This window comes from Melospiza melodia, chromosome 24, assembly GCF_035770615.1.
Source record: "Melospiza melodia melodia isolate bMelMel2 chromosome 24, bMelMel2.pri, whole genome shotgun sequence".
Classification (NCBI taxonomy): domain Eukaryota; kingdom Metazoa; phylum Chordata; class Aves; order Passeriformes; family Passerellidae; genus Melospiza; species Melospiza melodia.
This window is the reverse complement of record NC_086217.1, coordinates 3902896-3927234: the sequence shown is the minus strand read 5'-3', so window position 1 is coordinate 3927234 and position 24339 is coordinate 3902896. Positions and strand designations below refer to the sequence as shown.

At 58.4% G+C, this 24339-nt stretch overlaps 2 protein-coding genes across 2 annotated transcripts in view; one reads left to right on the top strand and one right to left on the bottom strand.

Annotated features, from left to right (window-relative positions):
• UBE2O (ubiquitin conjugating enzyme E2 O) overlaps positions 1 to 8598 on the top strand; it is a 62511-nt gene extending 53913 nt beyond the window's left edge. The window contains exons 14-18 of the mRNA XM_063176044.1: positions 485 to 1142; positions 2001 to 2137; positions 2641 to 2844; positions 3509 to 3566; positions 4920 to 8598. Of these exons, the coding sequence (XP_063032114.1) occupies positions 485 to 1142; positions 2001 to 2137; positions 2641 to 2844; positions 3509 to 3566; positions 4920 to 5626 (1764 nt within the window). The 3' untranslated portion in view covers positions 5627 to 8598. The remainder of the gene's footprint in view (positions 1 to 484; positions 1143 to 2000; positions 2138 to 2640; positions 2845 to 3508; positions 3567 to 4919) is intronic.
• A 1730-nt stretch (positions 8599 to 10328) lies between these two features.
• Positions 10329 to 17654, bottom strand: SPHK1 (sphingosine kinase 1). The gene is made up of 5 exons (XM_063175846.1): positions 17237 to 17654; positions 13097 to 13246; positions 12302 to 12396; positions 11973 to 12088; positions 10329 to 11527 (listed from the first exon to the last, which is right to left on the bottom strand). The coding sequence occupies exons 1-5, from the start codon at positions 17652 to 17654 to the stop codon at positions 10750 to 10752; spliced, it is 1557 nt and encodes a 518-aa protein (XP_063031916.1). The 3' UTR covers positions 10329 to 10749.
• Between the last annotated feature and the right edge of the window lie 6685 nt (positions 17655 to 24339).

The following is a 24339-nucleotide window of genomic DNA, read 5'->3' as shown; positions in this document are numbered from 1 at the left end:
ATTGTGTGCTACAGGAGAGGAGAGCTGCTACAGGAATGTGTTCCTGGTTCCAGCATTGTCTCTGTGGAAGGACAGAGTGTGGAGGCAGCCAAACCAGGGCTCTGTGCCAAACACAGTTGCTGGTGCAGAAGCAGGACCAGAAATACCAACTCCTCACATGATACTAAATGCCTTCTGAAGCTCTGTGTTCTGGAACCCTGGGGCATCCAGGGAGCTGTGGGGCACCTGCCTGCTCTCCAGGGCAGGATCCCAGACAGTGGGAGGACTGCAGCCCATCTAGAACTTGCCCTAGTTTTACCCCCAATGGCATAGTTGGAAAAGTGAAGGGTGGGACTGTGTGGTTTCATAATCTGTGCCAGTATAGATGGAATGGGTTTAAACAGCCCAAACAATTCCAAATGGAAACTCCTTTTTCATTACTTATTTTAAAAACGTCTAAAACTATGCTTCAGCCTAACTCTCATGTAACTCTGTCCTCCTTTAGCACTTGTACAATATTGAATCAGAAATTGAGGAGTCAGACTATGATTCTGTTGATGGCAGCACCAGCGGGGCATCCTCAGAGTGGGAGGATGAGAGTGACAGCTGGGAGACAGATAATGGCCTCATGGAAGATGACCACCCAAAAATTGAGGACTTTGAGCCTGAGGAACCAGCAGCAGAGGAGGTGAAAAAAGTAGAAGAACAAGTCCAGGGAGCTGTGGCTATGGCAGTTGCAGATCTTGCTACAGAAAAAACTGGCAAGGATGGAGCCCCAAAGAGCTTCAGGGAACTAAAGGAGGCCATCAAGATCTTGGAAAGCCTGAAAAATATGACTGTGGAGCAGCTGCTGACTGGCTCTCCCACCTCCCCAACTGTGGAACTGGAAAAACCCACTCGAGAGAAGAAGTTCTTGGACGATATTAAAAAGCTGCAGGAAAATCTAAAGAAGACCTTGGATAATGTGGCTATTGCTGAGGAGGAAAAGATGGAAGCCATGGTAGAGACGGAGAAGAAGGAAGAAAAAGCAGAGGCACAGACACCAGTGAGGTCAGAGTGGCCCAGTGAGACCCCAGTGCTCTGCCAGCAGAGCGGAGGGAAGCCTGGAGTCACCTTCACCAGTGCCAAGGGAGAAGTGTTCTCTGTGTTGGAGTATGCTCCAGGTGGGTGTGGGACACTCAGTCCTTCACTGTTCTCCTGCAGTGTTTCTTTATCCAAAACCTTTGCCTCAAACCTTTTGGGTTCTGTATCCTCTCTTCTTCTTAGTCCTTTTCATAGCTCATTAACTAGAGAAGAGAAATTAAGCCAAGTGCCGTAGCACAGTGTGTTCTGGGACCTAAGCATGGCTTTTAGATAGCATCTCTAGGCACTCCTGCACCTTCCCAAGCCTCAGAAGTGTGCTTCCCTCTTTCCCAGGGTGGTGACTAACATTGGAGGGCTGCAGACATCAGTTGCTTTCCATTGCACACATTTCCTTGCAAGTTGCAGGGTTTGTTCAGGCTTTTTTTTTCGAGGCTGAATTGGTTGAGAAGCAGAACAAAACCAGCTGGTGTTCTTGTGCTGGGTGTCCTTGGTGAGTGAGTGTCCTTATTCACTGGCACCAGTGTTAAAAAAAGCACCTGGCTGTGTGGAACATTGGTGACAGTGGAACCCAAGGTGCTCCAACCTGGGTGGGAAAGGTGGCCAGACTGTTGTGAAGCTGCAGGTGTGGGCAAGGGAGAGTGGGGAGCTGTGTTAGGTTTGGCAGGGCTGTTGTTCTGTGGGATTGTCCCAGCTGTGGGACAGGTTTCCTCTCTGGAGCACAGGGGACAGTGTTGTGTGGGACAGTGAGAACAGGAGATGCAGGTTGTGGTTGCTGCACTGTGTGGGAAATCTCTCTCCTGCCTCCTGGCTCAGCACCAAAGCAAGTGAACTCCTCTCTTCCACTTGATGCATATTACACATGGGTAGATTTGCCTTCATGACGAACCTGTGGCAGTTTCCAAAGGCAGGCTGTAATTGTTGTCTTCTTTGTCCCACAGACTCCCATGCCTTCAAGAAAATGGAGTTCCAGCCCCCAGAAGCCAAGAAGTTCTTCAGCACAGTGCGGAAGGAGATGGCTCTGCTGGCCACCTCCCTGCCCGATGGCATCATGGTGAAAACCTTCGAGGATCGAATGGCAAGTGCCAGCTCTCAGATGCCTCTGTGCTGGTGCTGGGCTCAGCATCCAGATCCCTGTCTTTGGAATTGCCTGCTTAGCCCTAATCCTTTGCATTAGAGCTGCAGGAATGTGTGCATCATGTGAAGCAGGGCTGTAATTACCCAAAATGGCTGCTTTTGCTGTTTTTGCATTCCCTGAGTCAGGGTGGCAAAAAAGGAGCTGCTGATTGCAGGGAGCCTGTTCTGGGTGCTGATTGGGAAGGCAACCAGCAAGGGGCTGTGTCAGCAGGGAAATTTTAAATTTGGCATTTTTGGCCCTCCTTGAAGCCCTGTTTCAGTTGCAAAGCTCACTTTGCTCTCAGGGTGCAACTTCTGGCAGGGGAAGGTGCCTGAGATGTGTTGCTTGACCTGACACTCGAAAGGGCCCAGTCAATCACATCCCCGCTCTCCCTGTGTGTAAATACAGCTCTGCCAGGGTAAGAGGGTGTTTCCCAGTGCCTGACCTCCTGCCTCTCCCCACAGGATCTCTTCTCAGCACTTATCAAAGGGCCCACACGCACACCCTATGAAGATGGACTCTTCCTGTTCGACATCCAGCTCCCCAACATCTACCCCGCCGTGCCGCCCCTGTTCCGCTACCTGTCCCAGTGCAGTGGGAGGCTGAACCCCAACCTCTACGACAATGGCAAAGTGTGTGTCAGCCTCCTGGGCACCTGGATTGGCAAGGTAATGCTGTCCTCCACCTGGCCCTGGGGAGCAGGGCTTGTGCTGGGCTGCTTTTGGAGCAAGTCACTTCCTACCAGACTTCTCTCTTGGGTGGTGCTTGAGCTGGAGTGGCCTGGGCTTTGGGCACTGGTTTAGGTGTCTAGAGCAGATAACTGGTGTTGTTTGGCTTTTTCTGGGTCTGTATTCGGCTCAACTGTCTCTCCTCAATGAGAAGTCTGTGGTCAGTCCAGCCATAGCAGAGATGCCAGCACCAGCATGGGGTGTGCCTGTGGGTTAGGGCTCTGTCTTCCAACACTGTGGACAAATCATGTGGTACAAAGTGCAGCTGGAGACTTTGAATAAGCAGAGCCAGGGAAATAGGTTTTGAGCAGGACAGGGCAGCTGGGAAGGGGTTGGAACTGATGGTTGGTGTGTAAGTTTACACAGTTCCAGACAGGACTGGCCTGAGGGAGTGTGGTGCTGGTAAAAAAATAACGGGGAGATGTGTTGTTGAGATGGGACAGCAGCACATCACGTGCTCATGGAGTCAGTTCCTTGTTCCTGCTGTGAGCCACAGGATGTCAGCAACAGGAATGCAGAGCTGGGGCCTCACTTCATCTGACAATAGTCACAGAGCAAACTGATGGTGCTTCAGTCCTTTAACATATTTGTGTTTGCATTTCAGGGGACAGAAAGGTGGACCAGTAAATCCAGTCTCCTTCAAGTACTCATCTCCATCCAAGGTAAATGCTCCTGCCAAGCCTGTGGGGCAGGAAAAGGCGGAGGGAGGAAGGGATGTTGATTTATGGGGGGCACACAATTGGGATCTGCCCCCCACTTGGGTCAGTGCTGCCTTTTGGTCTCACCTTGCTGGACAAAGCAGTGTCCTTATCTCTGCTTGAGCAGTGGAAGCAAGTGCCAGCTTTTCTCATGCCCAGAGCTCTGGCTGCATCCCAGGGCTCTGACACAATGCTTTCCCTTTTCTCACTGCAGCAGCCAAGCACAGAGTTGTCTGCTTGTTACTCTGAGCTGACAGAGGTGAACCACCGTGTCCTCAGCCTGTTACCAAAGTTAGTTGAAGTTGCCAAACTGGGCCTCCTTTGCAGGACTTTTTTTTATCCCCACTGAGTCATCACCCATCCTACTTGGGACATGTTTTTCACATGATGCTGGTGTTTATGCTCCTACCAAAGCAGAGAATAATCAGGGGTGTGCCTAGACGAGCCCCAGGGCTTCCTGCCATGGGGCTTTGCTCTGCCCCATCCAGTTTGGGAGCAGACACACTAAATCACATAAATTCCTCCTGGGTGACTTTCTGTGCAGGGAGCTCAGGCATGTGATGAGAAACCTTTGACACAGAGCAAGGGTTCCTGCTGACTGGAGGCTGTTCCTGCTCCTCTGAACTCCCACAGTCCACCTGTATCCTCCTGTGGGGGAAGGACACCACAATAAAAGCCTTTTCTGGTTTCCAAAGCCAAGGATCCAAATTTAGAAAATGAAATACAAAATGTTTTACTGGAGCAACTTGGTGTTAGGGGAAAATCTCCTCTCCTGCTGCCTGGGTTTTGAGAGACACATGATCTCTCCAGCTCTAATGCAACTTGTGGCAGGCTGCCAGCAGCCTGGCAGTGCTGGAGCTGTTGCTACATACCTGTAATTTCATTAGACCAGAAGTAAGCAGGAGAAATCTTGGTAAAGGTGGCTTGTCACAGTCTTCTGTGTCTCAGAACTGTAATGTCTTGTGGGATGGGACTTTGCTGCACAGAGCAGAATATGGCCAGCTCAGATCCTGTTGATGCAGTCTGGCCTTTGTTCTGATTTAGAGGAGGAGGAAAATAAAAGCTTTTGTTGTGTTTGTGGGGTTTTCTGCAGGAGGGAAGTGAAAGGAGCTGTGAAACCTCTCCCTTCCTGCCCTTTTGAACTCCTCAGCTGTTGTGTGCCTTCTGCATTGTGCCAAGGAGCATAGATGCCACTCCCTACCACATCACAGCAGACCTTTGCATCCTGCAGCTTCTGGGGGCTCAGCCCGGCCTGTGCCTCACCCCCTTGGCAGGGGATGGCGATGCTTTAACCCCTCGCTGTCCGCTCTCCCGCAGGTCTCATCCTGGTGAACGAGCCCTACTACAACGAGGCCGGCTTCGACAGCGACCGGGGGCTGCAGGAGGGCTACGAGAACAGCCGCTGCTACAACGAGATGACGCTGATCCGCGTGGTGCAGTCCATGATGCAGCTGCTGCGCCGGCCCGTCGAGGTCTTCGAGCACGAGATCCGCGAGCATTTCCGCTGCCACGGCTGGCGCCTGGTGTCCCGCATCGAGTCCTGGCTGGAGACCAACGAGCTGGTGGAGCGCAGCCACGAACGGGCCAACGGGGCGGATTGCGCCTCGCTGCCGTGCGCCGAGAGCCCCGGGGACGCGGCGGGGGCGCTGGCCGAGGGCGGCGCCGCTGAACTGTCCGACTCGGCGCCGGACGCGAAGGAGGAGCCGGACGAGACGCCCGACGCCGGCGACCTCCAACAGTTGTCGGACTCGGAGAGCACGGGCCAAGCCAGGGGGGACCTGGCCAGAGACCGAACGGACGAGGGGAAGGCTGCCCAGGACTCGGCCTCGCAGCCCAGTGTGAAACCAAAGAAAAGGAGAAAGAGCTACAGGAGTTTCCTGCCGGAGAAGAGCGGTTACCCTGATATCGGGTTTCCCCTCTTCCCTTTGTCCAAGGGGTTCATTAAAAGCATCCGCGGTGTCTTGCAGCAGTACCGGGCTGCCTTAGCAGGGGCCAACATCCCAGAGTGGACAGAGGACAAATAAACCATCAGGTTAGGGACAGGCAGGTGCAGGGGAGAAGGGAAAGCAGCAGAAAGTAAATTGGCAAATGCTGTTATCAATCAACTGGCTTCTCCTTCCAGCTTTTCTTCCTCAGCTTGGTTTGTTCCAAAGAAGGTGGTAGGCCTGACTGCTCCTCTGAGGAAAGGTTGTTTAAGCATGAATAACTCTTTTTTCCCCCAACCCCTCTTCCTTCTCCCTGTCCCATGTACGTGCTCTTCTCGCAAGTTTGACCCTGCAATGGTAAGATTTGAGACCTGCACAGAAGCAGTCTTGCAGCCACGTTCCCTCTGCACTTTCATCTTGGGGCACCTTTCCACACAAGGACTCTTCCCACCCAGCGCTACACCCAGCAGTTTGTTCTGGTGGGGTTCCAGCCAGGAGAAGGGATTGCTGTAGTTTCTGGAAATGAAGGGCAATGCCCTCCCAGTCTTTTCTTTTTCTCAGCGTTCCCATGGGTTCTATGAAGTCTACCCCAGCTTATCTGTACTTAGACATTGGATTGTGTTTGCATTGGAGTTGTCTACACCATACGGAGTTGCTCTAGTCTTAGTTGTTCACCCATAGCTACAAGGTTCTTCCAGTCGGGATTGGTAGGCAGGGCCAGAGCTCTGCACTGGCACTTGTGCTGCCCTGGGAGTGCTGCAGATTTCCATGCAGTTCTGCAACTTCCAGGTCAGTCTCCTGGAGGCAAGTCTAGCCATCCCCACTTCTTTTTTCTCCAGAGTGAGGCAAACTTCCCTTTCCCCACCATGCATGCCTGTCTTCTAGAAATACATGGGATTCAGGGTTCTGCCCTTGTTATTGCTTAGGTATCTTTTGTTCCAGCCATCCCAGCTGTCACACAGCACTACACCCACCCTGGATCCCGGCCTCACCCGGGCAGGCAGCACTGAGTGACCCTGGGGCCTGCTGTAGATCTGGATGAGCCTGGTGTGGCTGCTGCTCCCTCCTCCAGCTGCACACGGGTGCTCAGGGTCACGCCAAGGGAGCCGTGTCATGGCCAGGCCCTGTTGTGGCAGCACCAGTTTGTGCTGGTTCCTGTGCTGTTACAGCAACTCTTTTGGGCTTCTATCAGCTCCTTCCCTTGCCAGCTGTTTTCCCATGGTGGCCTGGTTGTGGCCAGCAGCACTGTGGGCACAGCACTTCCCATCCCTGCTCCCAGCCACGGTGCTGCTGGACACTCAGGGAGACACCTGCTGAGGGCAGCCTGTGTTTGGCAGCCTGAGCTGGTGCCCATGAGCACTTTGAGGCAGTGTTTTGCCTGTCCCCTGCTCAAGTCCCCTTCCTGAGGCCTCTGGTCCAGCCTGCACACACCCTCACTTGGATCTGGGTGGTCACACTGCAGCCCTGCTGCCTTTGCCCAGTGCTCAGGCACTGGAGAGGCACCCACGGGCATCCATGGGGAGCACGGTGTGTCAGGGAGAGTCCTTGCAGCTGCCCAGGGAGGAGTCAGGCTGAGCAGGTGCCTCTGCCAGAGGTAAGGATGGAGCCAAAGCTCTCCTTTGCTTTTGCTCTGGCTCACTGTGGCCGCAGTTATAAACTGAGAACAGCAGGAGAATGCAAACGTGTTGTTGCTCCCAGAAACACCAAGGGCTGCACCCAACAGCCCAAATCCACCCCCCTTCCCCCCTAATCTCAGCTCCCTGTGCTTTCCTGCTGCCCCCATGGTGCTCCTGAGCCGGGGGCTGGCTGCACAAAGCCCTTCTCGTGTCCCCATCCACCACTGGGGTTTTGGAAGACGTGTCCTTCTCCCGGTGCTCCAGAGGATGCAGGGCTTGGCTGTGATGAAGACCTGGGCTGCAGAGCTCTCCAGCCACTGCTCTGTGGGTGCATCATCTGCAGCAGCTCCAGCCCTGCTCCCCAAGCCCTCCTGGCTGGTGGGAAGTCGGGCAGGTGCCGATTTGGGGAGCAGAGAGGTGCTGGGTGCTGTGGGTGGGGCAGGGCAGGCTGGAGCTGTAACCACAGCCAGGATTGGAGTGGATGGATCCCTTTGAACAGAGCACTGTGTCTCGGAGGGCTGGGGGCAAGAGGGGCGGCCACTGCTCCAGGGCAGGGGAAGAACAGGCAGAGGCTGATTGCAGGCACAAGCACAGTTTGTGATCCAGACAGTGACACCCTCTGTCCCCAGAGCCAGGCTGTGGCTGCCCCGTGACCCACAGCACCAGGGATGGAAGGAGGGAGGGAGAAACCTGCTGGGCATGGAGGAGCTGTTGAGTTCCCCTTTTCCCCTCCTTTACTCTGCAGCTCTCATCTCACAGGGCAGGCACCACGTCCTCCCCTTTGCCCAAAAAGTCTCTGACCCTACACAAGAGCTTTTGCACCGGCTGGGCTCCCTCTGAGGGGGTGGATGTTGGCCTTTGGAAGGGGACACTGCTCCCCCCAGCACCGCTCGCTCTCTGCAGCTGTCCCAAACCCAAGCGTGCACAGAGGTTTACAAATTTTCTAAAGCTTTTGATAATGTGAAGCTCCTGGGTGATGAGGTTGGTGGTGAGCACACTGCAGCTATGTAATTTTTTGTGTATGTATGTAATATTTAAGGGTAACAAAATTTAAAAGGCTAAAACCTTAAAAAAAAATTAAAAACACAAAAAAAGCCAAAGCATGATGCATATTGTTAGCCTTAAAACTGGCTACACGACTGTGTGATGTACAAATGAGAGCAGCCTGTAACTGTTTTAAGTGCTGGGGAGGGGGAAGAAGCATTACAAAATCAGTTTGTAGCCTTGATTCTGTACAGTATTTAATGAATAAAAAAAACAAACCTGACTATTGAGGCCATGCTTAGAGGTGTGTCGTTCACGTGCAGATGTGGATGCTTGGTTGCTTATGATATATGTATAAAGTGCTGTGTGACCATTAAAACTTTTTTTACCTGCAGATTTTTTTTGTTTGGCTAACCAAGGTGTAATAAAGGAGGGAAGATGACTTGCCATTAAATTTTGCCTCTGTGAGTAGACCTGTGAGTTGTCTCTTTCTTTCCCCACCACCCCCTGCCGCTCTCCTGGCACTTGCCCCTCTCTGGCCCATCCTGTGCCAGCCTCGGGGCTGGACGGGGTCCCGCTGGCTGAAGCCAAGGCCGGTGAGTCCAGAGGGATCCAGGCAGGTCTGCCAGGGAGGGGCTGCTCTGTGGCTCTCCATGAAATGTTCTCCAAGCCCCTGATGTACAGAGGACATCTGTCAGGCTGGGATTTTTGTTTTCCGTGCTCCTTGCGGGTGGCTCAGTGCCTGCCCCAGCACGGCTCTGGTGGCCCCGGTGCTCATGGCCAGACTCAGGCAAAAAGAAAACCTTTTGTGGGCCCCTGGGAGCTGTGCCCTGCCCTGCCCCGCACCTCGGCACACGGGTAAGGGTGTGATGGATGGGGCTGCACGCAGCACTGCCGGGTGCTGCTGGGATCTGGAGATGTGGAGTCGGGATCCTGACTTGGGTTTTGTCCCCCTGGGTGCCCTCCCTGCAGGGGCAGCTCGAGGTGCCGGTGCCCGAGCCGGGCAGCGCCCCGGTGTGCTGGGGTTGTTCTCAGCACCCTCTGCCCCCTCCCTCGCTCCGGGAGCGCGGGGCTGTGCAGGGGCTCCCCGCTAGGAGCCCGTTCCTGCCGTCCAGCAGGGCTTGGCAGCAGATGGGTGAAGGCTGCGAAACCCAGGAAAGGGAGGGCGAGGGCGATCCCGGGCAGCCTCTGCTGCAGAGCGGCACACGGATCCCGAGGAGCCTGCGGGGAGCCTTTCAGGGGCTGTGAGCCCGAACGGCTCCGCTCCGCTGCTCCGTGCGCGGCGACAGCGACAGCGAGAGCTCCGAGCGCATCCCCTGCCGGGGCTCTGCCTCAGCAGCGTTACAGAGCTACTGCTCAGCCTGTTCCTACACCCGGCCCCATGCCACGGGGGAAATAACTTCATTTGGGGAGGTGGTTCCCAGCTGCTGGCTCGGGAACAGGGCTCCTCTCCATGAGCGAGTGAGGCCATGGGGGAAGGACAATCGTGCTCTTCTTTCCCGGATCTGCCATCCTAATTGCATCGTTTGCAGTTGAATAAATGCAAACAGCCACCACTGTTTACTCTTCTGCTTTGTACTTGAGCGCTGAAAATGAGGTTTAATTACTGCAATTTTATATCAAAGAGGCTGAGTAATCCCCCCCAGGCCAGCCCCACGGCAGGGACCTGTAGCAGGGCTCCAGCTGGCCCCGGGCAGCCGGAACAAAGGATGCGAGGGTCCCTCAAAAGGCCCCTGCTGCAGGCAGAAAGCCAAGCGACCCCTCCTTGAACCTCTTCCATGAGTCCTTCCCTGCTGTCGCTGAGGCACCGAACATTCCCCAGCATGTCCCCAAGTGTCACTGCAGGGCTGAGCTCCCTGGATTCGATCAGCCCCAGCATGAGGCTGAGCAGGGAGGCAGCGCTGCACCCCGAAAATGAGGATGGGTGGTGGCAGCAATGCCCTGTCCTTGTCCTGCCTCCTCAGCACCTCCCCGGCAGCATCTCCAGGGCCCCTCGCTCAGGGCTGCTCGTGTCAGGATGTCAGGGAGCAAAGGCTGCAGTGCTGAGCTAAACCTGTCCCAACCCCTGAGAGCGGCCGTGAGCTCGGATTCAAAACCCAGGAAGGATTTTTTTTTTTTTTTTTTTTGCAAACGCTAGATATTTATTTTGCATTTTTTTCACAAGAATAAACTCCGCTTCTACAGGAAGCTTTGGGTAGAAACATTCTTCAAAAAGTCGGTTTATTGTATTAGATCTATTGGTCCTGACCCTCCCTGGGGGTGGCACTGGCTCCGGGGCGGGGACACAGCAATGCCACCGTGTGCGTCCGAGCCGGGGAGGGGACGGGGCTGTGCCGGCGCAGCCGCCTGGGGGCCGGGACCTCGTACCGGGATAAAACACGCTGGCGTCTCGCCGGCACCGAGTACCTGATGGGGCTTGTGGCTCATTTTGGGAACAGCGCTGGTGGCCGTCCCAAGGGGGGTAAAGCTAAGCGTGGGGGCAAGCGAGGGGATGAGCCCCACGCCCCCCCAAGACCTATTGCTATGGAAGGAGGGGGTTCCTGAGTGGGAGGAAGGCTCTGCCACCCTCGCGCCGGGCCGTGCCGGCAGCTCAGCGCCGCAGGGAGGGCGAACGGGGGGAGCTCAGGAGCCGCTGAGGACGCGGCAGAGGCGGGGATGGAGCTGGCCCTGCACGGGCTCGCAGGCCAGCGCCTCCCCATCCACTGTCATGACGCCCGCGGGCACCCGCGGCTCCAGGCGGAACGCCCGCACCGGGACGTAGGACAGGTGGGGACAGTTCAAGTCCAGGTGCGTCCCCCGGGACATGGCCAGGAAGAGCTTGAGCAGCGTCACGCGGCTGATGCCGGCCTTCATGTAGAAGAGGTGGATGCAGCCGTCGTGCAGCCGGGCCGCCGGCGCCATCAGCAGGTTGGTGCCCAGGTGGGACTGGTAGATGGCGTAGACCAGGACGAACTCCTCCTCGGGCACCACGGTCCAGTGCGGCGGCACGGGCTGGCCCAGCGGCGGCAGCAGCGAGTCGGGGGGCAGCGAGGCGGGCGCCGCCGTGCCCGCGGCCTGCGGGATGTGCCCGTTGGTGACGGGCGCGGGGCCGTCCCGGGGCGCCGGGGAGCTGCCGCCCTGCTCCGCGGCCACGGGCAGGTAGGACAGGCGGCCCTGGTACACCCTGAGCTTGGCCAGGCACTGCAGCGTGCCCAGCGTGAAGCGGGCGCTGCCCAGCCAGCGGTACTTCTCGCTGTCGATGTCCACGTCCGAGATGAAGCCCCAGCCAAAGCCCAGGAAGGAGAAGAAGCGTTTGCCCGAGGCCGTGCTCAGCGACACCAGGTCCATCTGCGTGTACAGCCCCTTGCACAGGATGAAGGTGCAGTTTGTCAGCAGCTTTTTCTTGGCGACGTGGTCGTAGCTGTGAGGGATGGAGAGAGTGAGTTTGGAGCTCAGGAACTCTCCTGCTGCCCCAGCATCCGCCTGCAGACCTCACCCTTGTGTCATGGCTGGGACGTGTCCCTGCTGGGTCACAGCGTCCCTCAGGGACAGCTGCTGGGAGTCGTTTTGCTGGGGATGGGAGGGATAAACCAGTTCATGAAAGAGGGAACCGAGCCAGGGCAATCCTGGGGGGTTGGCTGTGCCTGGGTGGGTCCTTTGGGTTAAAGCTTTACCAGTCCCTGAGCCCAGAGAAAGGGAGTGGGGGGAGTTGGATACACAGGGATTGATCCCTTGCTCACAGCCTGTGGGGAGTGAGGGCCCTGCCAGGCACCCCGGGGCACCCCTGCTCCCTTCCCCGGGCTGCAGCCCCAAAGAGCCGCTCTCCTCCCGCAGGGGGCAGCGGGTGCCTCGGGGCTGGGACTCACCCTGCATAGTAATTGATAGAGGCAGCCAGGGCGTTCCCAGAGCCTCCCGGCAGGATGCACAGCGGCTTCTTCATGGCCTCCCTCCAGTCTGGACGCTCCATCAGCCCGTTCACCACCTGTGGGGATGAAGGACCCGTGGTACCCAAGGAACCCAGCAGCCCCTGCCCAGCCTGGGGGGAGCAGAGCCCACAGTGCCCCTGCCCAGGGCAAGGCAGGGGTGATGGCTGCTTTGCTCCAAGCCTGGTGCCATCTCTCCTTTGCCATTCCCAGCCTGACTTTGTGACTCAGAGCTTGGCTCCTGCCCCAGGCACCCCAGCTGTGCCCCTCACCTCGAAGAGCAGCCCGTCCCCAGACATGACCACCAAGGTGTCCCACTGTGACAGGTCCTCGTCTCGCACCTTCTCATGGGCATGGTGGGCTCTTTCTGTTGGGGAGAGGGGAGAGATTTGGAGCATCACCCTCCATCCATCCCTCTGCCCTTCCTGCTGCCACCTCCCAGACAGAGAGCCCAGCCCCAGACAGTGAGCCCAGACAGAGAGCCCAGCCCCAGATGTTGACCCCAGCCCCAGACAGTGAGCCCAGCCCCAGATGGAGACCCCAGCCCCGGAGAGTGACCCCAGCCCCAGACAGAGAGCCCAGCCCCAGACAGTGAGCCCAGCCCCAGATGGTGAGCCCAGCCCCAGATGTTGACAGTGACCCCAGCCCCAGATGGTGAGCCCAGCCCCAGATGTTGACAGTGAGCCCAGCCCCAGATGAGATGGTGACCCCAGCCCCAGACAGTGAGCCCAGCCCCAGACAGTGAGCCCAGCCCCAGATGTTGACGGTGACCCCAGCCCCAGTGACCCCAGCCCCAGATAGTGACCCCAGCCCCAGACAGTGACCCCAGCCCCAGATGTTGACCCCAGCCCCAGATGTTGACCCCAGCCCCAGATGGAGACCCCAGCCCCAGATGGTGACCCCAGGCAGGGATGCAGGAGGCAAGGCAGTCCCTGCTCCTCTGCAGGACCCAGAGCAGTGCTGATGCAGAGTCAGAGGCCCTTGGAGGAAGCTGTCCCCACGTGGCAGGGCCCAGGCAGGATCCCAGGGAAAGGAGGAGGAGGAGGAGGAGCTGCTCATGGACTCACCGGTGACGAAGACGGTGGTGGCAATGTCAGCCTCAGCCAGCATGGGCTGCACCACGGCCTGGAAGTCATCAAGGGCACGGCCAGAGCCGCTCTGGGGGTTCAGCAGCACCAGCGCGTGGCAGGGCCGGGGCAGCACCCCATAGCTGTCACCTGTGGGACACAGGGGGCTCAGGGCCACGGCCCTGCCCTGGGAGGGCTCTGCCAGCCAGGGCAGCATTTGCCAATACAGAAAAGGGAAAGGGGAACTGGCCCTCCCCCACCCTCAGCAGCATCCCTACCCAGAGGACACGGGGGTGAGAGGGATGGAGGGTCCCTGCTGGGAATGCTGGGGAGGTGGCAGAGACAGGACACAGACAGGACACAGGGGCCTGCAGGGACTCATTGGAGCTCCCCAGCCATCAGCAGAGATGTTCACAGGCAGGATGGAGCCTGCAGCACTCCAGCCATTGCAGAGTGGGGGGATGAGACCTGCAGGCCCCAATTCCCTGCATGCACGCAGATGGAGCGGGGCCAGGACAGACAGTTGTGCTGCCAGACGGACGCTCCTCTCCTGCTCCCCACGGGGCTCAGGTTTCGCCTGCGAGGGCCCAGGCTGGGCTGTAATTACAAGCCTGGCAGGGCTCCCAGCCCTCTGCCTCCCCAGTTGTTTCAAGTCTCTCCTTCCCCAAGCCCAGTGGTCCCCATGCAGGGGGACAGGGGGAGCTGCCCTGTGAGAGAGGCAGGGGAGGAGGAGGAGGAGGCAGGAACAAGCCCTGGAGTGAGGAAGGGCAGCAGCCTCAGGCTCCCCCAGTGCCTCTGGAGATCCCTGGCTCTGCAGTGAGGAGCCACATTTGGGGTTGTTGGGGCTGTCCCCACCAGCTCTGTGCCCCCGGGCCTGGGTGCCCACCCCAGCACACAGAGCCAGCTCGAGGCTGCCCCTGCTGACTCAGCAGGAAGAGCTGCTGAGTCAGGAGAGCAGAGGCCTCTCCCAGCACCATCCTGGGCTGGGAATCCCTCTGAGCCCCCCTGGCACTGGGGGTGTCCCCCCTCACCTGCAGTGATTTGAGCTGGTTGAACACACGAGCTGAGCTGGTGTTCTACAGCTAAACCCTCCCAGCACCCACAGTGGGGACAGTGGTGGGGAGAGGTGAGCAGGGGCCGTGGAGGACACCACATGTGTCACCTCCCCTGGGTGACATCCAGCATCACACCAGTCACGGCCATGAGCTCCACAAGCTGCCTGGAGGGAGGTGGCACTGGAGCATCCCATCTGCTGTCCATGCCTGGGAGCACACAGAGCTCAGGATTATTTCCTGGCCCCATGGATCACCCTCCAGGACACCTCCTGGTCCCCTTGCCAGCTGCTTGGGACCTGTCACAAAGTCCACAACAAAGATCTGCCTGTGAGGGCCCCAGGGCTGAGCCTGGCTCTGGGCATTGGCTCCAGGCCGGCATTGGGTGCCAGCTCTGGGTGCCAGCTCTGGGTGCTGGCTCCAGGCACTGGCTCCAAGCTGGTTGTCCCCACTGCTGCCCAGGGCCAGTGGCTCCCCCCACCCCCCTCCCCAGCCCCTTATCAGTGGGTTCCAGACACAAAGGGACCAGCTGCCCTCGGGGAAAGCAGTGAAGCACCCAGAGCAGAGGCCACTCCAGGCTGGGTCAGGGGTAACAAAAAGCAGCCCAGGGCTGGGCTGACCCTGCTCTGAGCCCTTTGGAGCTTCCCTGGTCCCCACAGGCACTAAATCCCCTGCAAGCAAATGCAGACAAGGCCCACACAGCTTTTGAACCCAAGCCCAGCTGCTTTCTCTCTGGGGGGCTTTCTCTCTATTTCCTCCCCTGAGCCCTGGATATTGAAAAGCAAAAGCCAAAGGCACTTCAAAAGCCTAAATGCAGTTTTCAGCCCTGCAGTGTTAACCAAGCACATTGTTTCTCACACAAACAGGGAGCTGCAGCTGAAAGCTGGAGCTTGCCTAAAAATCCTGCCCAGACCTGTGGGTGCTGCCCTGTGGCCTCCTCTGGACAGCAGAAAAGGGCTGGGACCCCGAGGATCAGCTCCTTGGCTGGAGGGGGAAACAAACCCCACTCAGGGCACAGAGGGATGCCATGACTCCCTCCCAGGGGACAGATTGTTGGTGCCAGGCTGTGAGCAGTGATGCCAGTGTGGGACTGGTGACACCACAGCACCAGGCTCAGCCCTGTGCTGGAACTGGAGGGTGCTGGATCAGAGCTGGAGCCCAGCACTGGTGATGCACAGCAGACAGATTTCAGCAGCATCCTGACCCATCCAACCCTTCCTGTTGCACAACACCGGCCAGTCCCTGGCATCCCAGCAAGATTCCACTTCCCAGCACAGTGTGGTCATTTTCAGCCTCAGATGCTGAGTGGAGCAGAATCTGAGTCAGCAGGAGGAAGGGGCTCCAGCTGCTGCCACAAACTCTGCTCCACTCCCTCTGCCCACATCCTCCTGTGTGATGTGCCCTGGCTGTGCTCAGGCTGGGACCACACTGCCACAGCTCTGCTGTCTGCAGCCCAAACCTCTCCACTGCATCCCTGCATCCTTCTGGAAACTCCAGGTACAAGGAGCAGGCATGCCAGGTGGAATAAGGCTGGGGCTGAGCTTCCTAATCTGGATTTCCCTATTGGGACACAAGCCTGGGGGCAGCTTGTTCCCTCCTGGGTAGCTGCAGTTTGGGACATGCTGCGGGCAGCCCCAGCTTTGGGGTTATCAGCTGCTGAGGAACTTGAGGAGGGGGAATCATCCCTTCATCCTGCAGCATTCTATCCCAGCGGATGCTGGAGCTGTGACAGCAGCAGGATGGGATCGCTGGTGGCTCCCCAGGTCCCCTCCCCATGGGGACAGGGTGACAGGACTCTCTGCACGGACTCACCCGCAGCTTCCAGCACGGCCTTATCAGTCCCGCACAGGCCTCTCTGCCGGCACGTGCAAGCGCTGGGTGTGGACCAGGGGCATTTTTAGCTCTGTCCCAAACTGACGGAGGAGGATTGCAAATCCTGATGGCCTTCAGCGAGGAAAGTGACTGCAAAACTCTGCGCTGCCTTCTCCCATCCTCCTTCCCCCCGCTGCCCTCAGGGCCCTGCGTGCAATGAGCTGCTCCTGCCCCAGCACCCTCGCACCGCCTGCTCACAGGGCGAGGGTTGGAAAGCGCTCCGAGACTTCCAGCTGCAGAGTTCAGGCTGGAAATAGAGCTGGGGAACTGGTTCTGCCCTCACTCCATTCCACTGGATTTTTTTGTAATTCTTTAGGAAGAGAGACAGAAAGTTGTTTTGTAGCTGCAGGTCATATAAAAAAAAGAGCTGCATTTTAAAATCCAAGCAAGGAAGAGCTGGGCTAAATGTGATTTGACAGGATCCCTCTAACCGCATGCCTCTTAATTTCCAAGTCTGATCAGAGCGACTGGACAGCCAAATAAATGAAGTAGTGCATATAATTGAATCTCTGCTCAGATGTTCAACTATCTGCCAGCACGCCCTGCCCTGCCTGCGGGAGCTGGGGGATGCGGCCCCCGAGCAGGACCCTCCCCTTGCAGACACGGACAGCTCCCGAGGGGAGCAGGATCAGAAACACAGCCCCAAGGCTGCCCTGAGAGCCCGCTGGACCGCGGGGGTCCTGGGGGGATCTGCCTGTCCCCAAATCCCAAGTGATGGATGGGACCTGCTGGGGACAGTGCCTGGCTCCCGTCCTGCCTGCGTCAGCAATGATTACTTTTTTTCCTTGGATCATGCTGCCCTTTGGAGCTTTGGAGTTATCGAACGGGAGCAATGGGGATAGGGGGTGCAAAGGGCCCCCGTAGTGTGGCCACGTCCCTGCTGGCCTTCAAATTAAAGGTGCGAGGAAAGCGAACAAACCAACCCCTGTCTGGGGCTGCGAGCGGGGATGTCCCTGTCCCCCCCGACTCGGCGAAAGTGGGGGGACGGGGTGTCCGAGTGACCCCACGGTGGCACGGTCACACCCGCTCTGTGTCCCCCCCGCGTCCCCGGAACGCGACACCGCGCGGCGCCCGCGGCTCGGCCACAGCCATCCCGCGTGGGGCCCGGCGGCGGAGCGACCCCGGCCGCCAGCCCGGCCCCGATCCCCGCCCGGCCCCGGCGGATCGAGCCCCGCGGGCAGCGGTGCCGGGGCCGCGGGGGGGGCTCGGCACTCACCGTCCTGCGCGGGCACGGCGGGCACGGCGAGCTCGCGGATGCGGCGGCTCCAGGCCTGGGCGATGCGCAGGTTGCCCTCGGCGTCGGGACCCCGGGAGACGCGGAAGGTCCGCTCCAGGCGCTGGCGGGAGGGCGGCCCCCAGCGCGGCCCCCGCAGCGGGTAACACACCAGCGAGAAGCAGGCGGCGGCCGCGGCCGCGGGGAAAGCGGCCGAGCCCACGCAGTCGGCCAGGCGGAGCGCGGCGTCGGGACCGGCCGAGCCGCCCGAGCAGCCGCCGGCACGGCGCACCTGCAGCTCCCGGGCCGTCAGGGACAGCGAGCAGGCGGCGGCACCGGGGGCCGGCCCCGCGCCGAAGATGCCTTGAAGTAGCACCGGGCCCCCGCCGGGCTCCGGGGGAGCGCGGCGGCCGGCGGCCATCGGCGGAGCGGGCGCGGAGCGGAGCGGGAGGCACCGGGGAGCGCCGCCCGCCGCCGCTCGCTGCTGACGCCCGGCGATGGCAGGCGGGGCGGCCCCATTCATAAAAATTTAACCCACCCACCCCCCCAGCCACCTCTTCCCCCGCCGAGGGGGGCCCGTCCCGGGGCCGGTCCGGTACCCCCCACACCCCCCGCCGGCTGCCTCAGTTTCCCCAAGCGCCGCCCCGCGCTCCGGGCAGTGCTCCGCGGGGGAACCGGCTCTGCAGACGGGCGGGGGCAAAGGGACGCCGTGGGTTTGCCGCGGGTGGTTCTGCGCTGCTGGGGTGGGTGTCTGGCGTGGGTGCTGCCACGGTGCCGGGGATGCAAAGAACAGAGGCACGGCGCTGCCGGCAGAGGGGAGGCAGAGCAGCCGGCAGCCACCCCCGCCCCAGCTCCTGCACATCATTCCCAGCAAGGCAGGATGGGCGCTGGCAGGTGTGCCCGGAGCGCCCATCTCGGACTGAACAGAATTTTAATACAATTTCTGCATCTCTCCAAGCACGAAAGGAATGAGGCGGGGTCCTGGAGAAATCGAGGCACGGTGAGGGGTGAGGACAGTGGGAGACGGCGGGGGAGGAGGACGGAGAAGGGTCATGTCCCACCCATTACCGGTGGCTCGCCATCAGGCATCCGTGGGGTTCGAGGTTGCCATGGGAGTGAAGCCCCGTGGAGGGAGGTGGGTTGTGCAGTGAACCCCACCTTGGGGCACAGAGCCCTGGGGACAGAGCCCAGGGGACTCGTCTGGAGGGTGCCAGCAAGGCTGGGAGTTGCTTTGTGTTCACGGCAGCTGGCAAAAATCATTGACAGCAGTTTTTGCTGGCAACAGGACTGACCTCACCCTCCCAAGGGACTGCTGGGCTCCAAGGGGTCTGGCCCAGCCCAACAAAGATTTTTTTTTTTTTTACCAACCAATTCCCCATGGATGTAACTCTGTCCTAACCTTGAGCTTGCACCTCAGGGAGGCATCACTTCTCACACTTAGGGCAGTTTAATTAGCAGCGAGCCCTTTGTCTCTACTGAAACCTTCTGGAACTGGCCAAGAAATTGCAGGGAGGGCACGGGATGACCAGCTGGGCAGAAAACAAGGTTGAGTCTTCTTTTCCCAGAGCAGACCTATAAGGAGAGCCGAGATGCTGTGGTTTGGAGCATTGTGCTTTCCAGAAAGACTTCCCTGGGCGCTGTGGGCACAAAGGGATGCTCAGAGGGGCAAAACCTGCTCCCAACCCTGATGCTTTTGGCTTGGGAACTGCAGCACTCACAGCTGATTGTGGGTGAGATCCGGGCTCAGCCGCTTCCCCGCCGCTGCCATGACACAGTCCCGCGTTTGTAAACAGCTCCGAGGTTCCTCAGCAAGGTGTCATGGGAGGAAATGGCTGCATGCCGGGGAGTGCAGCGTCCTGACCTGCCCCTCACCCTTCCCGGTGACTAACCCGCTCCCAATTTCCGTTCAGGAAGGCGTGAGTCGTGTTGGGAGGATGTGAGAGCAGCTGTCCCACTGCTCCTGGCAGGTGCCATGGGACGATGAGGCTGCTTTGGGCTCCGTCCTCACCGTGCTACATCCGTCCAAGGCCGTGTGCCCTGGGGCTGCAGGGATCCCCCCTCGTCCTGCCAGCCTGTGCTTTAAATAGGAGTGGAATGCCCGTCCAGGCTCTGCTGGCCATCCTCCATGCTTGTGGAGAAAGGTGCTGAGAGTGGCTTCATGGCGAGGTGTCAGGGCTGGAGGTGGGTGCAGGAAGGGCTGGGCACGGTGGGCATGCCAAGGGCTGGGGGCTGCAGATGGGGAATGGGACTGGCACAGGCTCAGCCTCTGTGATGGCAGGGGAGACAGACAGGGGTTTTCTATCTCAGTTCTGGTCTGTGGGGACTTCCCAATGACTGAACGGTGCTGTACCACCCTTGGATGGCCACTCCATGCCGTGAGCAGCACCGTGGCCACCACCAGCCCCAGGCAGTCCCTTGGCTCTCCACAGGCACAGGCTGATCCAGCCCGGTCCCACACGGACACCGCTGGTTTGCCTCCAGATGTGATGTCTAAGGAGGAAGTGGGATCACTTCCTTCCCTGCACTGATAACCACTTGTTTGGGGCTATCTTAATTAGGAGAGCCTTACTGAGGCCCCTCGACCCCAAGGGCAGCCTGAAGGGAGCTCAGCAGCTCCCAGGCTGTGGGCAGGCCACTGCTGGTCGGGTTAGTCCTGATCGGCTCCATTCCCGCCCGCGTGGCGCTGCTCGGGCCCTGTGTGTGGGAGGGAAGTGCCGGGATGTGAGGTGGGGATGTGGCACAGAGCTGGTGTGATGGGGGACAGCCCCTGGAGAATCCCCCCCTTCACTCCTCACTGCAAAGGGAACTCGCCCATGGAGCAGAGTCCAGTCCAGCCACGAGCACCAGTCTCCCTTCAGGAGCAAACATCCCTCCAGCTCCTGTCCCGGGAAGAGCCCTGGGGCATCCCAGACTCTGCAGACATCATTTGGTGGAGAAGGTTTGTACATTTGAAGCCTGGGTTCACTGGGCAAGATGATGTGTGCCCTGAGTTTGGGGAAACTGAGGCAGAAACAGCAGACAAGGTTTCTCTTGAGTTGTGCAAGAAGCCAAGGGTTAAATCAACAGCCTCCCTCAGCTCCCTCCCGCCCGGGCTTCTCCTGCTCCTGCCCCCAGCTGCTGGAGGGGTTGATCTGCACTGGGAGTTACCCTGGGGGAAGAGAAGCACAGAGCCTGGGGGCTTCCCACGCCGGCCCCACTGCCACATCACAGCCCCGGAGGAGGCGTGCAGAGGCCGTGCCTGTGCTGTGAGATGAACTGCAGTGTTTCCCTTGGAGGCACAGAGCTCCTCCACATCCCTGCCCGCTCCGCCGCGGCCGCCGGCAGCCACCCGGGGACGGGGACGGGGACGGGAGGGGGATGCACTCCTCCCGAATCCATCTCTTTTAGCATCGCTCCCACTGCTGAAGGTGCACGTCTCAAGGTGGAGCCAGAAATAGCGCGGCTGGCGCTGCATCGGGGCTGGCAGGGCTGCAGGCTTGGCAGGGGGACAGGCAGCGACTGCAGCAGTGGGAACTTTCCAGGCAGCTCCTGCGGGAGCGGCCGGGGCGGAGATGGAGCCATTTCCATGCAGAGCCAGCCCCGGGAGTGCGGATCAGCCCCGCTCAGCCGTGGGGCTGGGGCTGACGTGGGGTCCAGCACAGTGCAGAGGGGACGCAGCTAACAGAGATCTCCTGGAGGAGAGCGACTGGGATCACATCCCACCTGAGCCTCGGGAAAGTGGCTGCACCTTCTATCTGCCCCCATGACCCCAAAATCCATCTTCTCTCAGCCTCTAAGGAGCTCAGTTTTTCTGTGGCAGTTCCTAAATCATAGCCAGGCCCTGCAACTTGTTGGGGGCTGCTCCCCTCCACTGACCCTCAGCTGAGCTCCCTGCAGCAGCCGGCACAGCCCGGGACTGCAGGCCTCACCAGGAGGCCCTGAACAATGCCGACGAGCTGAGCTCATTCCTCCCAGCTGATAATTTGCTTAAAAATATTTCTGAGCTCAGGCCTCCTCAGGGAAAACACTCCCAAACGCCAGGCAAAAAGCTGCTGAGTCTGGAGGAACCACACACCCACCACTCGCTGGCCGAGCCGTCCCCCCCGATGACAAGCCCTGGCGTCACAGGGACTGAGGCCAAAGGCTGCCGTTTGATCTCCCCCTTCGCTGGGGGAAGCCGAATTTCAGGCCGTCCAGGGCTTTCACCACTTCCCGGTAGCGGTTTCCTGCGCTGATGTGAGCGCAGGAATTTTTGGGAGGTGAGTCAGAGGCTGCAATGAGAACCACCTGGCTGGGGCTTAGGCTGGGAGGCTCCATCCCGATGCAGGGGTGATCCCTGCTGCGATGCTCGATGGCGGCGGGCAGCACTCCCAGAGGGGAATTACTTATGGGGGACAAAACATCCCATCACAGACCCCGTTTCTGGCCTGGAAGAAGAAAGGGATTTTCTGCCTCGGTTCCCACGGCTCCTCCTCCCTTGCCGGGCTGGGATCGGTACGCTGCGGCCACCCCACCCGGGCTCCAGGGAGAAACTTGGGGAAGAATAAAGAGCAAAACCTCGTCCAGCTCTGCAGGAAGCTGCATGGAATGGCCGTCCCGCCCCAGCACCAGCTTGTTCCGAGAACAGAAGTGCCCCAAAGCAGCACCAAGGCTTGGGTTTCCCTGGGGAGCAATGCAGGAGTTGGCGGAGCTGAGAAACTGCTCTGCCTGGTCTCTGAAATTCCACATATAAAATGAGTTCCTGCTAAAGGAACCTCCCAGGTTTTGCCTGCTGGGCCCTTAAAGCTCCGTGACCCCGTGCCCACTCTCTCCCCAGCATTACTCAAACCCCTCCACGTAGAGAATAAGTGAGTGGAGTCCAGAGAGTGAGACTGAGCCGGGATAAGCCTTTGGAAAGGAGCTAAACCTGCTCAAAGCCGGCACTGTTCCCTGACCCGCCCTCCTAATCCTGCCTGCCTGATAATGGAATAATAAAAGGCTGCACAGCCTCGCTCTCTGCTGCTCTGTGGGGGAGGTTCCTGCTGCCTCGGTACATGCCAGCAGCTGGGATATTAATGACTCCCTAAGTAAACAAAATTGCTCCTTTCTTCTCCTTTGCGTGGCTGTAAAACCGAGCGTGACCTTCAGCCCGCAGAGAAATCAGAGTCGCTCCCCTTTGCAGGAGCAAGGCTGCTTGTGGCAGTGATAACAGCGTGATCTCTGCCTGCCACCCTTGCCAGGGCTGATCCCAACCCTGCAGCTTCGACAACGAGCCCGGTGGGACTGGCAGGGCCACCCCCGCGAGGCTTTGGCCTCTCCCCCGGTGATTCACTGAGGGGGAATCTCAGGAGCACAAAACGAGGGGGTTTGGGACACCCAGCCCCTCCAAGGTGTGCACTGTCACATTCCTTGTCTGCACTGCAGCAGAACCTACAAACTTGTTGCATCTCAGCCTCAGCAGGTGGGGAAAGGGCAGGGAAGTGACAATGCTGATGAGATCCATCCCTTATGGCTGGGATGGCTCTGAGCACCTCACGGGACAGCAGGAATGGTGACAGGAGGAGGGTAAAGCAGAGGCTGAGGGCACTCAGATGCCACAGCATCATCCCTGGGCTGCTGTGCTGAGGCTGCTGAGCCAGGAGCCAGCTGGGAAGGGATAAACTGTCCTTCCTTCTCCACATGCCTGATTCCAGGCAGAGAAGGGCTTTATATAGAGGAGAGCTGAGTGCTCTGCAGTGCCACGGCTCCTGCAGTGGCACAATTCCCTCCCCACCCTTTGGGCATTTCCCTGGCTCCCCTGGGAACTGCCATTTCTGTGGTGGGTGCAGGAAGCAGCCAGCCTCCCACCTCACAAAAAGTCTGGCTCCCACCAAATTTTTTGAAGGACAAAGGCAGGAACCTGTGAGGAGTGACTGCCTGCACCATGGGTGCTGTGACTGCTCTCAGCCTGGGCTGGGGTGCCCAGGAGGGGTGTCAGGGCTCTCTGGCTGATGGATGTTGTGGATTCACCCCAGGATGATGCCAGCCTGGAGGGCTGATCTGAATCCCACGCCTGGCTGTGCTGCCTCCTCAGAGTGAACTCGGGCAGCTGATGCTGTCAGCTCTTGCCTTGCCTTGGGGGAATGAGCTGGAATGTGGGAGCTGAGCTGGAATAGCCCCTGCTCTGACAAACCATGAATTCAGGACCTGCAGGAGGCACAGCAGGAGAGAGATGTGGGGCTGGAACTGCAGGGACAGGTAAGGTGTCACCAGGTGTGGTGGAGGGAGACAGAGCTCTCTGTGCCAGTCCTTGGGCAGTGCTGGCATACAGAGGGGACATGGACAGTTCTGTCTTGTTTGCATTGAGGATGTCTGAGAGAGACAACCTTTAATGAAGTGTCAGTGTAAGGGGGCTGATGGCAGCGCTGTCCAGCTGAGGCTGTGACAGGGACTCACTGCTGGAGGCACCGTGGCTGTCACACACCAGAGCAGCTGCAGAGCCACTGGGTCATGGAGGGGAACCTCATCAGTGTCCTGAATGAAGCCCACCAGGCCTCCTTCTCCTTCTCCCTCACTCCCAGCTGGGAGGACACAGGCAACTTAGAGAACTGCCAGGAAAAATCTCTCCTTCCAGGTGAGCTGAGTGATGTGGGGTGATGCTGGTGACTAAATTAGTGCAGTTTGCCTTCCCTGCAACACAATTTCTGTCATGTACCCCCATTTCTGCTGCACTGTGGGGTGCTCTGATCCATCCCGACCACAGGGGACGGATCCTGACAGTGTTGTCACCTCCTGTCATTTTCCAGCTGCCAAGGCTGAGATGCATATTGTACATACATTAAAAATTTTTAAACGAAGTGTAAATACCTATATATATATATATAAAATAAATTTGTTCAGCCAAGTTTCACCTCCTCCTTATATACATATATGCATGTATTATATGCATATAACATATATTTTATATATAATTACTAACACATTTGTATAATATTTAATATATAATATAATGTATATTATGCATATTATATGTGATATGCACACTATATATTATGTTATATATTTAATACTTTATACACGCTATGTATTTTACCTATAAAAGTGTATATTATTTATAATATACGCGTTAATACGTTTCATTTATAGGTGTTATTATAGATATATAAGCA